General features: G+C 33.1%; 3 protein-coding genes across 3 annotated transcripts; all 3 read right to left on the bottom strand.

Annotated features, from left to right (window-relative positions):
• Positions 1-1,905: 1,905 nt before the first annotated feature.
• On the bottom strand, positions 1,906-2,668 carry LOC143082191 (actin, cytoplasmic 2-like). Its single transcript, XM_076257774.1, has one exon. The coding sequence runs from the start codon at positions 2,666-2,668 to the stop codon at positions 2,063-2,065; it is 606 nt and encodes a 201-aa protein (XP_076113889.1). The 3' UTR covers positions 1,906-2,062.
• Positions 2,669-2,816: 148 nt separating this feature from the next.
• Positions 2,817-5,163, bottom strand: LOC143082192 (actin-2-like). Its single transcript, XM_076257775.1, has 2 exons — positions 5,009-5,163; positions 2,817-3,068 (listed from the first exon to the last, which is right to left on the bottom strand). Exons 1-2 carry the CDS (start codon positions 5,132-5,134, stop codon positions 2,817-2,819), a joined length of 378 nt encoding a protein of 125 aa, XP_076113890.1. The 5' UTR covers positions 5,135-5,163.
• A 5,795-nt stretch (positions 5,164-10,958) lies between these two features.
• LOC143082189 (actin, cytoplasmic-like) lies at positions 10,959-13,307 on the bottom strand. Its single transcript, XM_076257771.1, has 2 exons — positions 13,074-13,307; positions 10,959-12,117 (listed from the first exon to the last, which is right to left on the bottom strand). Exons 1-2 carry the CDS (start codon positions 13,197-13,199, stop codon positions 11,113-11,115), a joined length of 1,131 nt encoding a protein of 376 aa, XP_076113886.1. The 5' UTR covers positions 13,200-13,307; the 3' UTR covers positions 10,959-11,112.
• Positions 13,308-14,775: the final 1,468 nt, after the last annotated feature.

The following is a 14,775-nucleotide window of genomic DNA, read 5'->3' as shown; positions in this document are numbered from 1 at the left end:
AAGATAGACCTATTTGATGTGGTTAGGGCAGAATGAAAGTCTTTTACCATCTTGAAGATGTCTCTTAAGATTTCAGTTTTCAATGAATTATGATTCAATACACTTCTCTAATATTTACACGATATTATTTTAATCTTAGTCATCCGAAGTTGTAATCTAATTTCAAGATATGCATCATTATTTCTGAAACTGATAAAAATCATATACGAAATTCAAGTTTACTAACCATAAAATGCAGGAATTCGGTTGTTCTGACCATCATATCAGAACTTCATGCGTACCTGAACGGATACCTTCGTATACGGTTTTAAGGGTTTGTGTTCTGATCAAACATAACAGCTAAACAGGTGTACTGATTAACACATACAGGCATACAGGTGTGCAAACCATCAAATACAGCCAGACGTATGTACTGACCAATAAATACTGCTATGCATGCGTACTAACCAACAATTAAAGATGTATATCATTAGCAAACAATAAAAGTCAATTGCAGTGATTCTGATATACAGACGTAATACCGATTTGAACCAAAAAAATTTATTGCATATTAGTCACAGCTGTTACAGTTTCCGATTTGAGAATGACCCGCATCGATAACGAAGTTAAGAAGCACTTGAAGAAAATCTATTGAAGATTAATATTGGCACGAATTGTAAATATAAACTGCAGTTTTTACAAATTAATTGAATTCAGGAAAGGAATTTTTTTAATTTTAAAAACTTACTTCAGTCGTGTGTCATAATGGTTTGAGTTAAGTCATTTCAATTAATATTTTATAGTGTCTTTCTATATTGCAATGTTACACCATTACTTTGTTAGGGTGAAGATTGGTGCCTGTTTAAACCCGCAGCATTTGTTTTTACCCAAGTCAGGAACCTTGTGTTCAGTGGTTGTCGTTTGTTGAAGTTGTTCATAAGTATTTCTCGTTTCTAGTTTGTTTTTGTAAACATTAGTCCGTTGGTTTTCCTGTTTGAATAGTGTTAAACTAGTTACTTTAAGGCCCATTATAGCTTGCTCATGTGAGGCGAGACTCCGTGTTGAAGGCTGTACTTTGCCCCAATTGTTTATTTTCTAATATTTGTGACTTAGATGGAGTCATCTCATTGGCACTCATACCACATGTTTTTACATCTATATATTGTGTTTAAACACCCTATTTGCTTATTTTTGTCCATATTTTTTCATATTATTAAACCATCATTAATGTCTTCTTTAATCAATTTTCATTCTAGAAACACGGCTTTTTTTATATAGATTAGACCGTTGGTTTTCCCGTTTGAATGGTTTTACACTAGTAATTTTGGGGCCCTTTATAGCTTGTTGTTCGGTGTGAGCCAAGGCTCCGTGTTGAAGGCCGTACATAGACCTATAATGGTTTACTTTTTTTAAACTGTTATCTGGATGGAGAGTTGTCTCATTGGCACTCACACCACATCTTCCTATATCTATTAACATCAGAATCAGTACTGGGTTTTTCTCATGTATACTTTTAATTGCTCACCTAATATCTCTTTCACAGATGACAACGGATATGTTCCAAATGGTATCTGTTCCCCGAATGTCACCTAGCGAATAAGACTTTTCAGCTGTTTTGTACTAATATAATCGACAATACGGGTGCCACATGTGGAGCAGGATTTGTTTCCCTTCTGAGACACCTGCGATCACCACAAGATTTTGGTTTGTTTGCCTGTCTTAAATTTTTATGTTGTGTCTTTTTTACTGTTGTTTGTCTGCTGATCATTTCCTTTCTAGACATAGTGCTTCGATGACTCATTGGTACCTTTCGTCCTTTTTTCATCAATATCACAGACAAAATTAAGCAGATTAAATATCTAGCACATTGCTGTAGAAAACAATTAATGTATTCGAATCACCAAAACAACAACACATACTAATATATTTTGAAACAGACAAAAAATAATTTTATAGTTTTATTTTTGTACAACAATGAACTTTATAAGAATGATAGAAAAATAGTTTGAATCTAACAATGATACAAACGAATGCTGTTTGTACATAAAACATAACATAACAATTAGTTGAAGTTCTGAGCAGTTTAAAAGCACTTTCTGTGGACAATGGATGGACCTGCCTCGTCGTATTCCTGTTTGCTTATCCACATCTGTTGGAAGGTTGAGAGTGAAGCTAAGATAGGACCACCGATCCATACGGAATATTTCCTTTCTGGTGGAGCAATAATTTTAATTTTCATTGTTGATGGAACAAGTGCTGTGATTTCTTTCTGCATACGATCAGCAATACCTGGGTACATGGTTGAACCACCAGATAATACAGTATTAGCGTACAAGTCTTTACGGATATCAACATCACATTTCATGATACTGTTGAATGTTATTTCATGTAAACCTGATGATTCCATTACCAAGAAAGATGATTGTAACATGGCCTCTGGACACCTGAATCTTTCATTACCGATAGTGATAACCTGTCCGTCAGGTAATTCGTAGCTTTTTTCTAATGATGATGATGATGCGGCTGTGGACATTTCTTGTTCAAAGTCTAAAGCTACATAGCACAATTTTTCTTTAATGTCTCTTACGATTTCTCTTTCGGCTATGGTTGTAAAAGAATATCCACGTTCAGTTAAAATTTTCATCAAATAGTCTGTGAGATCCCGTCCGGCAAGATCCAACCTCATCATAGCATGAGGAAGGGCATAACCTTAATAGATGGGTACAGTGTGGGATACACCATCACCAGAGTCCAACACAATACCAGTTGTACGACCAGAAGCGTATAAAGACAAAACGGCCTGAATAGAAACGTAAATAGCTGGGGAGTTAAAGGTTTCAAACATAATTTGGGTCATCTTTTCTCTGTTTGGCTTTAGGGTTGAGGGGAGCCTCTGTTAGTAAAACGGGATGTTCTTCTGGTGCAACACGGAGTTCATTGTAGAAAGTGTGATGCCAGATCTTCTCCATATCGTCCCAGTTTGTTACAATTCCGTGTTCAATAGGGTATTTCAGTGTGAGAATTCCTCTTTTGCTCTGGGCTTCATCACCAACGTAGCTGTCTTTCTGTCCCATACCAACCATTACACCCTAAAACAAAGAACGTGTATATTAATATTAATTGAATTGGTCATATTCCCTAAAATTCACAAAACAAATAGAGATAAAAAGACAGAACATGTATATATTTACTTTTTTTTAGATACAGAATACAGAGTGATGCGGTGCCTTAGTATAGAGAAAGGATACAAATACCTACACAAAAAATTAAGAACACACAAATTAAGATCCCCAATATAGATCATCTTTCATATTAATGTCGGTTATAAGTTCCATAGATCGTATGTTATGTCCTTGTGTATCTTGTACCACGACTCTTCACCAAAGCTTTTTTTATTATTACTCATAGCTATATATAGACAGACTTCCCGGTCTGTGTTAAAAGTGTGAACTTTTTAACTGGTAAATTTCCAACATACATATTTATATAAGAAGATATGGTATAAGTGTCAATGAGACAACTCTCCATCCAAGTCACAATTTGTAAAAGTAAACCATTATAGGTCACAGAATCAAAATAAGGTCTACAAATATGTATGTTTCATTTGAAGTTTCCCCTTCTGTGCGAGATTCCGATTTGCAGCGACACACTTGTGTTTAAGCTTTTGATTTTGCAATTTTATTAGGGACTTTCCGTTTTGAGTTTTTAGTATTATTGTGAATTTCCTTTTTTACACGATATTGCGATGACATTAAATTTCAACAAATATACGTATTAGTAAATTGCAGAGTATATTGTTTGTATTTGCTGCATTTGTGGTTATGTTAGATTTCTTTTGGAAAATGACTTGCTTTGCATATGATTCGACCATACACGGTCTGAAACTCGCAACTTTATCTTCCAGTTGAAGCTATCTTGGGCTGTGTTTAGTGACATGCATAAGAAATTGTAAAAGATCAGGTCAAACCATAGTAAACAAAACATTTTTATGTTTGTATTTTTTGTTTTTTAAGTGGATGAAAGTTTCATAATGTTCGCTTTCTAAAGTTTGTCCTCCTCAGACGTTACTGGTGACCTCTGTTTATTGGTCTGTTTATAACACACTTGACCTAAACAGAAAATTGTCTCGGTGACTGTGTTCCCCGGATTGAACTAAATAGCGATAAGGTTTATTGAATGTCAAGCAATCATTAGGTAATGTTTTAATCAATGAATTATCCTAATCACTGACATAGGCCATTCAATCAATTCTATTGACTTCTTTTCCATTTATACGTAATAACACTTTGTACGATAACAAATATGTTAAAATACTCCCACTCAAAGTAGAAATATTCAAGTCTTGTACTTATCGTATCACACAAGAATTTACTCTCATTGTCACATGTGGTAACCGTATAAGGCGTTGTTCCGCAGATTGCGTATATAGTCAATGGTCAAAAAGCACAATTAAGCATTTTAAGTCGAAAAGATTGAATTTCTGATAAAAGGACAAACAAAACTTAATAAAAACTCAAACAAAACGAATAAAAAATGAATATTGAATTGCTGACAACACATATTTATTTGTCTATCAAATCGTTAAATACATGGGCGTGACCAACGCTACTCGAGTATAAATCTTCTCCCAATATGGGCAAAAGCAACGTGTACCGGCATTTCTATTGTATTAAAACTAGGCGCCGCCTTTTTCGAATTTCTATTTGTCTTGACACATAATTAAGGCAATTGAATTCAAGGGTGGATTCAGTCGTTTTTTAAAAGGGGTTTCGAACCTAGGATAAATGGGGGATAGGGGTTCCAACTCAAATGTCCCTATTCAACTGCATTGGTCGTCAAAAAGAGGGGTTTAATTCATCGTAATCCCCATCCCCACCCCAATCCCCTGTATCCACCACTAATTTATAAGATGATAAACATACTTCATACAAAATAAAATGTAATGTGAACGGTCGAACAGAACTCATTCCCTTGTGTATACCGATAGCTTTACTATTGAACACATATTGAACAGGTGTAATGTACAAACCTGATGTCTGGGTCTTCCCACAATTGATGGGAATACAGCTCTTGGAGCATCATCTCCTGCAAATCCAGCTTTACACATTCCAGATCCATTGTCAATTACCAAAGCGGCTACATCATCGTCACACATTTTGAAATTAATGAGATTTTTTTCGATTTTTTATATTACTTATTGCAAATTTTCTGGTCCTATCACAGAGATCGACTGTGCCGATTTAAAAGTTAACCCTACTTTCGTTCACCTGTCCTTTTCATCTTTTCATCTTGGGCTAGCAAGCTATTTGTTACCATATATGGCAATTCAGAATGAATCTTTTGCATACGAATAACGGAAAAGGTTTATAGTTCAATAGACCGTTGAACCTGTTAAAGTCATACGTCATGTTTTTTATGCATTTCTTTTAACTACTGAATACTTATAATGATCTCACACTTGGTTCAAGAATACACACGTGTTTATACAATTTGTTAGTGAACCATCTTTAATTTAAAGCTTTTTTCATTTGCATTCAACAAATGTGAAAGATAAGATTATGATAAATCGTTTATTTGTTTTGCATGATAACGGTGACTTCAGTATTAAACATTGTTTGAATGGATGGTAGAGTTTTTTATAATAAGAAAAGTTGTAATCACAGCTGTGACGTGATATTCATATGTTCATGATCAAAAAAACAATTCACATATTTTCTTACTTTTTTATACCTATAAGCTGTATTGCTTTTGGTTTGAAATAAACTATCAAACACTTACATGTCAGATATTTAAGTTAAAAGTGGTACTTAACATTGACTAAATAGCCGGTGATTTTTAAGGAAGTAATAATATGCATTAATTCAAAGATAACACCAATTGGACAAATATTTTAAAATCAACAGTATGTACGGTTCATTAAAATTCTTAAAACAGAAATAATGCTACTCTTATAAATTATAAAATCAGACCAAGATCCGTTAGAACTTTTACACTGATATTTGTTAAAGAATTACGTATTTGATTAATAACAGATCCCGATGATGTTTTAAAATCCAACTCAGGACTGTCCCAATAATATTATTCAATATTTCAATGTGAAATACTTTTGTGTCGATATAAAGCCAATGTAAATTATAGAATGTTGAATCATGTGTGATTCAATTTAAAAACAAAAATCCATATATTTACAATAAACAAGACGTTTATCAGTAAAATCGTAGGAAGATGTTTGAAATAATAGATATTGGGGTATTTACTTCCAGTCGTAAGACGATATTAGATGTCATAAAATTTAAATGCATTTTTCTTCATAGTTTGAAATTATATATAAGTTAAAATTTAAATCACACACTTTCTTAATCTAATTGTTTAGACATTTCCTTAAATGCAATTTATGTTTAAATGTTGTATCAAATTATAAGTAAAGAAGGTAAAATTATTTGCTCTAGTTGTTTATATCCACGATCGCAGTTTTATTATTTTGTTTAAAATATAATCGTGCTATGCCTGTACAAATCAATATGTTAATTTATAAAAGGGGCAACAAAGTGAAGAAATAATATTCAAATTAGTCTGTGCTTTATCGAGTTTTTATAACTTTTGCATTATTCAAATAAATTCACCGAATCAATGTATAACATATGAGATATAATTGTGTTAACCGTTATGCTTCACATGCTATATGTGGTAGCGACATGTATTATTTTTGGCAGAATCTAAGTCAAACTTAAAAATAAATCCAAAAGTAATCTCTCCAGAAATACATGTTTACCTTTAAAAACACACATATTCCATTGTGGATTATCCCTCTTTAGTGGGGATCGAAATTCATATTTTGTAGTTGGCTTTACAAGACACAAATAAAATAAAACGGCCTTCATCTTAATCACAAGAGAAATGCTTCACGATTTTAGATCTGTATATACAAGAATAGTCGTCTTGGCTTTATATTCACAAATTATTTCGTATTTCCTATTTTAATATCGACTGCATCGTCTCATTTAACACTGAAATGAGAAATTAATCAATTCTTTGTTTAAGTCATGAAAAGTCTTAGTTTATGAAAAACCAAACCGATTCCCGAAACAAATACACCTAAGATGATATCTTCAAACTGCTGGACTTTTATATATTATCGACAACGTATTTGTTAGATTTGATGGGTTTTATATTTCAGCAGACAGTCGGTATTCCAATGGTTTCCAATAGTCTATAATGTTAATTCTCGATTTGACTCTGTTATTTCTCAGTTTTAACATATGTTGTGTTTTGTAGACTGATGTTTGTCTTTTGGTCGTGTTTCGTTTTTTGACATGGCATTGTCATTTCTTTTTCGACTTATGAGTTTGATTTTTTTGGTATCTTTTGTCGCTCTTTTGATTCCCTTTGCAATTACAGACTGGTAATATAACGAACAAAATGGGCTGCTGTCGATGCAAAGCAGGATACATTGAAAGTGATAATTAGGCATTTTAATCAATATGGAATAAAAACTAACGATTGCTTAACAAACGATGAAATGGAATGAACAGATTTTAAAAACTTAAAGATTGCACACATTAATCACAGATAAATGTAATACTTCTGCTGGCTCTTCATTACCATTGAAAATAAATTTCCGTCCGAAGGGAAACAACTTAAGTACTTTCTCAAAGACAAAAAGAAAAAACCTCGTACACAGTTCTTTTATTTCACTTTCAGATATATATTAATTATGTTCTGTCACTCAATAACCCACATTTCAATGGGTGCTTACATCTCATTTATTCTATTGAACTTGAGAATAAGGATACCACCGAAAGTAGAAGGTTTGGTACATATCTTGATCTCTTCCTCGATATTCACACAGATGGGCGACAGCAAACTAAAATTAATGACAAATGTGATGATTTCAACTTTCCATTTCTCAGCAGTATTATACCCTTTGCTCCATCGTATGGCGTTTACATATCTCAGTAACTACGTTACTATAGCACATGTTCACACTATACGAATTTCATAAAAAAAGAGGTGTGTTCCTTACACAAAAACTGTTCAAACAGAGTTATGTTGAAGAACGACTGAAATCGATGTAAGTTTTATGGTCACTATACCGAATGAGTTGATCAACATGATGTGTCGCTGTGTCAACTCAGTAGCGATATGTTTTCGCGGTCTTAGATCTATAGTAATCTGAACTGTAATTTTACCAATTGTGTCACATTCCCAAATGTGACTTTTTGAAAACGTATGAATTTGCAGGGTTAGTGATGCATGCTAAGCAGGAGACGATTACCCTGCCGATACAACCGGTCTCTCTACTTTTGGATTCATGCGATGTTCTCAGTTTGTTCTGTGTTATCTTGATTTGTCTCTTCCCTAATCGTTTCTAAATTGAACATCGGTAAATAACTGGCGCCTTAAGTGTTTTAATTGAGTCTTGAATGGCACGGCGTGTGATGCATGCATATCAGAAGACGACTACTTGTGGATGCACCTACCATCTAATGTTGCGTAATTTTTTATTTCTTTTTAAACCATATCTAATTAGCGAAACAAATTAAGATTATAACACAATTTCACACCGTTATAACAAATGACTTAGCCTCAATATTCATATAAAATTGTATAAATGTTTTTAATAATGTTTCATTCATTCAAACATTTATAATGATCCTATTAAGTATATTGTATGCTGCTTTTTCGTTATACTAGATGTTTCAGCAAAAGGCTTGGTTTTTTATAAATAGAATGTGGTATACAAGTTTTCCTCCATCTTAACCGCAAATGTCACTAAATGATCGGTTCCGTTTTACTTAAATTAGCTAATCGTGATAAGATATTAAAATAATTTTTATGACTTTTTTATTTGGAAAAATTAAAGTAGGCATTCGGTTTCAACTTATGGTAGCAGCTTCTTTTAAGAATGCAGGACATTCTTTAATTGATTCAGTATATTAAAAGAACTATCTGCTTATATTTCAATTCAAAATTCTATTTTTTTGTCGTTTTAAATTTTTTGAATAACTAAATATCGCATTTTTTCTTCTATGATTCATACAAGATAAGAATATTCACACAACCTACAGCTTGCAATTGGCGGTGTGACATATAATTTTCATTCAATTTTAGAAACAGAGACGGATGATACCAAAAGTCAGACTCATAAACTCACAAACTGACGACGAAATGGCAAAAAAACAAACAAAATGACCAAAAGACAAACAACAGTATACAAAAATCAACATAGAAAACGAGACACTAAGAAACAATAAGCCCACAAAAAACCGGTGATGATCTAAGGTGATACCGAAGTGTAAGCAGATCCTGCTCTACATGTGACACCCGTAGAAAATATCATGATACAACCTACATTTTTGCAAAGTAAACAATATGTTCTTCAGATGAGTATTTCTAATTCTGCAATACTGGCTTGAATCATACAAAATCGTTATTCAATAACAAGTAATTGATCTTATAATCGAAACTGATCAGAAATCACTTGAAAGTGACGAGTTCAAGGTAAAGTATACTAAACTTACTATATCAAAGGGATATAGGGATTGTAATCAAGTGAAAAAATACAAAGTAGACAAATCAGATCCCGCGATACGGGTATACTGATCAACATACAAAACAATAAACATCAAACGCTTCACACATAAGGCTTCTAATAACAACCGCTATTAGTATGAACCATTATCAGACGCTGATCAAATCTTATTATGCATACGACACCCGTTATCTTGCCAGTGGTAAAAGCCGGTAATGAGAAGGATCGAATTAGATAAAGAATTTAAATCACGTTGGAGAACGGTAAAAGCCGGTAATGAGAAGGGTCTAATTAGATAAAGAATTTAAATCGCGTTTGAGAACGGTAAAAGCCGGTAATGATAAGAGTCGAATTAGATAAAGAATTTAAATCGCGTTGGAGAACGGTAAAAGCCGGTAATGAGAAGGGTCGAATTAGATCAAGAATTTAAATCGCGTTGGAGAACGGTAAAAGCCGGTAATGAGAAGGTTCGAATTAGATAAAGAATTTAAGTCGCGATGGAGAATATCATAACGTTTGACATGACATCTATGCGCAAACTGTATAATACATAATTATTGGAACTGAGGAAAGGAAAATAAATATCCAGATATGCAAATATAAGCTATCTGTTTTTCATAAAGGTATGCATTAAACGCATTGTAGATGCCTACTGTTAAAAAGGAGGCAGAAGATTTCGAACGGACAAATAGAATGGAAACTGAAAATGCCATGATATATTCCGAACAGACAAATAGAAAGGAAACTGAAAACGACATGACAAAACAAGTATAAGAATATCTTATGCCTATTTCCCAAATACTAGCGGAATGGAGGGTCTACTTAGTAGACTAAAATTTACAATCTTAAACCAGGTGTCTATCTCATCATTATATTAAAAGGACTCATTTAAAGAGGTATATTTATTTCTACGACTTTCTTCTGTCATAATATAACCTTGGTAATTTGCGAACCGTTTTTTAACTTTCAAACTTTAATATTTTAATGAAGAGAAATTATTAATCACTGTTATGGTAGTAAATAGCTGCACCAGTGAGATTCAGTCAAGCAAAACAATATTAAGTGATGCTGGAAAAAGAAATTGAAGACCACAGACATAATGAAACAATATATACTATTGGCTCATTGAGAGGTTTAAACAAAACATCATTCATAGGCTCATTTACTATAAACAATAAGTTGAATTAATCAAACTGCAACCGTAATATCCTGGTATCTATGATGAGTTTATTTATGAACAACGTTTCGATTTTGTTTTGTTTCATATTGTATTTGATTTGGCGTCCAATCGTTTTAATTCAAGCGCAACTGATGAGTCTGATGAGTCGTATGTAGACGAAATGCATGTCTGACGTGCCAAATTGTTATCCTTGTATCTTACATGTCTCTTTTTTTTTTACTTTTTTAAAGCCAAATCAACATTACATATATCAAACAACACTTTAAATTACTTTTTACTGTTTTATTTTTGTGTATTTCAAAGACTTTAACGAAAATAACATAACATAATTTGAATATACAAATGATATAAAAGTTGCATATCAACGCAAATATATGTATTATAACAAATAATTGAAGTTCTGAGCAAGACGTTTTGCAGTTTAAAAACACTTTCTGTGGACGATGGATGGACCAGATTCGTCGTATTCCTGTTTGCTTATCCACATTTGTTGGAAGGTAGAAAGTGAAGCCAAGATAGAACCACCAATCCAGACAGAATATTTCCTTTCTGGTGGAGCAATAATCTTGATTTTCATTGTTGGTGGAGCAAGCGCTGTTATTTCTTTTTGTATACGGTCGGCAATTCCTGGATACATGGTTGAACCACCAGAAAGTACGGTATTAGCATACAAGTCTTTACGAATATCAACGTCACATTTCATGATACTATTGTATGTCGTTTCATGCAAACCTGCGGATTCCATGCCCAAGAAAGATGGTTGTAACATTGCCTCTGGACATCTGAATCTTTCATTGCCGATTGTGATAACCTGTCCGTCAGGTAATTCGTAGCTTTTCTCTAATGATGACGATGAAGCGGCTGTTTGCATTTCTTGTTCAAAGTCTAATGCTACATAGCACAATTTTTCTTTAATGTCTCTAACGATTTCTCTTTCGGCTGTGGTTGTGAAAGAATATCCACGTTCCGTTAGAATTTTCATCAGATAGTCTGTAAGGTCACGTCCGGCGAGATCCAACCTCATAATAGCGTGAGGAAGGGCATAACCTTCATAGATAGGTACTGTGTGGGATACTCCATCACCAGAGTCCAACACAATACCAGTTGTACGACCAGACGCGTATAAAGACAATACGGCTTGAATAGCAACGTACATAGCTGGGGAGTTGAAAGTTTCGAACATAATCTGTGTCATCTTTTCTCTGTTGGCTTTAGGGTTGAGGGGAGCTTCTGTCAGTAAAACGGGATGTTCTTCTGGTGCCACACGAAGTTCATTGTAGAAAGTGTGATGCCAGATTTTCTCCATATCGTCCCAGTTTGTGACAATTCCATGTTCAATAGGATATTTCAGTGTTAGAATTCCTCTTTTGCTTTGGGCTTCATCACCAACGTAACTGTCTTTTTGTCCCATACCAACCATTACACCCTGGAAACCACAAAACGTCCATATCAATATCAATTGTATATAAATCCTATCGAATTTTTTCCGACCATTTACCCTCTAATTTATATTTTCTAACATTGATCTAGTACAAAGAAAACAAACTTATCTGAAGGAATTCCACCTTTCTGTTCATATTGAAAATGAGAGAATGTAAATTGTTCCTTAATACTTGGTTTTACGATATGCGTATTTATAAACATTGAAAGTTGCGCTATCCAAAGCGAGGTTGTCGATCTTGAAGACTTGCAGTGCTCTCAAGATGCGTCGTACAATTTGATACGACGGTAATATCTGCTGTTTAACATTTGTCAAGTTGTAAATATGTTTTTGTTGATATAGCATATATGTGCTTTTTGCAATAAAGTATTCATTCATTCAACATATACAATACTAATTATACAATTGACTAGCAGTTTAGATTATGTTTGTTTTTGCAGTGTTAGTGGTAATCGATTTGTGAAAATGATGAGAAACAGATATTGAAATAGATAGTTTTGTATTAACAATCAAAAACACCACATAATTTTGCTGTCCATTGTGTAGCAAGGCAATTGGATGAATAAAAATAGACAATATTTACTTAATACACCTAATCGCTATTTATTTCTTCCCGGATAAGTTCTGAAATTACTTTTTCATGCAGTTGAAAGTATGTGCGGCCCTTTTAAAACAATGTATTATGCTTATTATGGTAAACTGTTCAAACAATGCATTTTGTTACTTTAATTTGTGTTTCAAAAAAGTGGCTATCAAAGTTTCAAAATGTTCGTGTTCTAACTTTTTTCCCTCCCTCAGCTCGTTACTGATTACTTTTGTTTTTTGGGACACTTGACCAAAACAGGAAGTTGTCTAAGCGTATGTTTATTTTCGGATTGAACTAAATAGCAATAAGGTGTATAGTTTGATAAAAAGTTTTTTAACTTTAAATGTTAACAAACCTGATGTCTGGGTCTTCCTACAATTGATGGGAAAACAGCTCTTGGAGCATCATCTCCAGCAAATCCAGCTTTACACATTCCTGATCCATTGTCAATTACTAAAGCGGCTACGTCTTCATCGTCCATTTTAGATTTTGTTTTAACTTGTAACGACCTTTCTATTACTGTCACAACAATTGACTGGGAAGACTTTAAAATTCACACTAGTTTTATTAACTTGTCTTCCTCGTCAATGTACCGTGTTAAGAAAGCAGGATGTTACCATATATGGTGATAAGATATGAATAATATTTGCAGATAAATATAGAAAAAGCTTTCAGTTTAATATGTCTGTTTAAACGTCATGCTCTTTGGAGCATGGATTTATCTATTTTAAAAATATTCATAATGATCTTACACTTCGGTATTATACCTTTATTTTGGTGTAAAACCATCAGGTGTAAAACCAGAAATGAGTTTTTTTTCTGCAAATTTTACAAAAATGATTATGGCGATTGCATTTTTAAACATGTTTATGATGAAGGTGCACGTATTGTTATATTTTGTACATATAAATAAGATATAAAAAAAATGCTGTACAAAGAAGTGATTTATAATGTATAGTTTACGGATATAAATGGTCACACAAATCAACCAAGCAATGTTTTCTTTTTAAAATCTGGTTCGTTTTGATCAATTCTCTCTAAAAAAAAAATATATTATTTATTTGTTATTGCTTTATTTACGTTAAAGAAAAACATAGTTGGACTTTGTTTAAGTGTGCAAATTTAACGTTTCGTTTTCCCTCTACCATCTCAGAGAGAACATATCGTGTTTCTTGTGATAAAATTATAACATCAGATATCTGATCAATAAACCTTTAGAAAAGAAAAGACGAAGTAACTATAAATAATTATTTTCAGTTAATTTTCAAGTCTTTGGTTTTAACTCAACCGCCAGCGAAGCTACAACCTTATTTACTGGAGATAAGCCTCAACAAATTGCAACGTGGTCATTTGAAAATAATGGGTATAATACATAAGGAAAATATACATGAAATACGATGTGTTTAAATATAGATGTAAAATTGTATTTACTGAGAAAATGACATAGTATACATATATTTTAAAAAGTTTAAACAAAAGAACGTATAATTTCCATATAACATTTTGAAATCTTTTTAATACATCAATGTTATTTTTCTTCTTATTCAATAGACAGAAAGATTCTTTGACAAGATAAATCTGATTATCGCTATTTTGTGCATTTTTCCTTTGATCTTTTTTTGTGATAATTTTCATATCATGCTCCTCGCTTGAGATGGAAAATTATTGCTAGAAACTAAGCAGGCACGTGGCGTTGCTAACGAAATTGACATGAAATTGACAACGTTGTCATAGGTAAAATAGCGATAAACAGATTATCATTGATCATCTCAACTCGATTGCCTTTCTCGCTTTCGCCGTCTCGGCTCAAGCGAGAATATCAATCTCGTTCAGATGATCAACGATAATCTATAATTATATGACGAAGAATATCTTGGGATGTGGCAGTCAGTTGATATAGATGACAGACCTACATATAGAGATATGTGATACTAAGAAAAGAATATATGTTTTCACATAATTCCTTTAGGTTCCTCTCGATAAAATTGATGATTCAGGGTCCGGTAACAAGAAGTTGTATTAAGAGAGGTCGTAAGTATTGAATTGAGGGGAAGATA

Source organism: Mytilus galloprovincialis, chromosome 7 (genome assembly GCF_965363235.1).
Source record: "Mytilus galloprovincialis chromosome 7, xbMytGall1.hap1.1, whole genome shotgun sequence".
In the NCBI taxonomy this organism is placed as follows: domain Eukaryota; kingdom Metazoa; phylum Mollusca; class Bivalvia; order Mytilida; family Mytilidae; genus Mytilus; species Mytilus galloprovincialis.
Note: the sequence above shows the minus strand (reverse complement) of the source record. Positions and strands in the feature narration are given on the sequence as shown.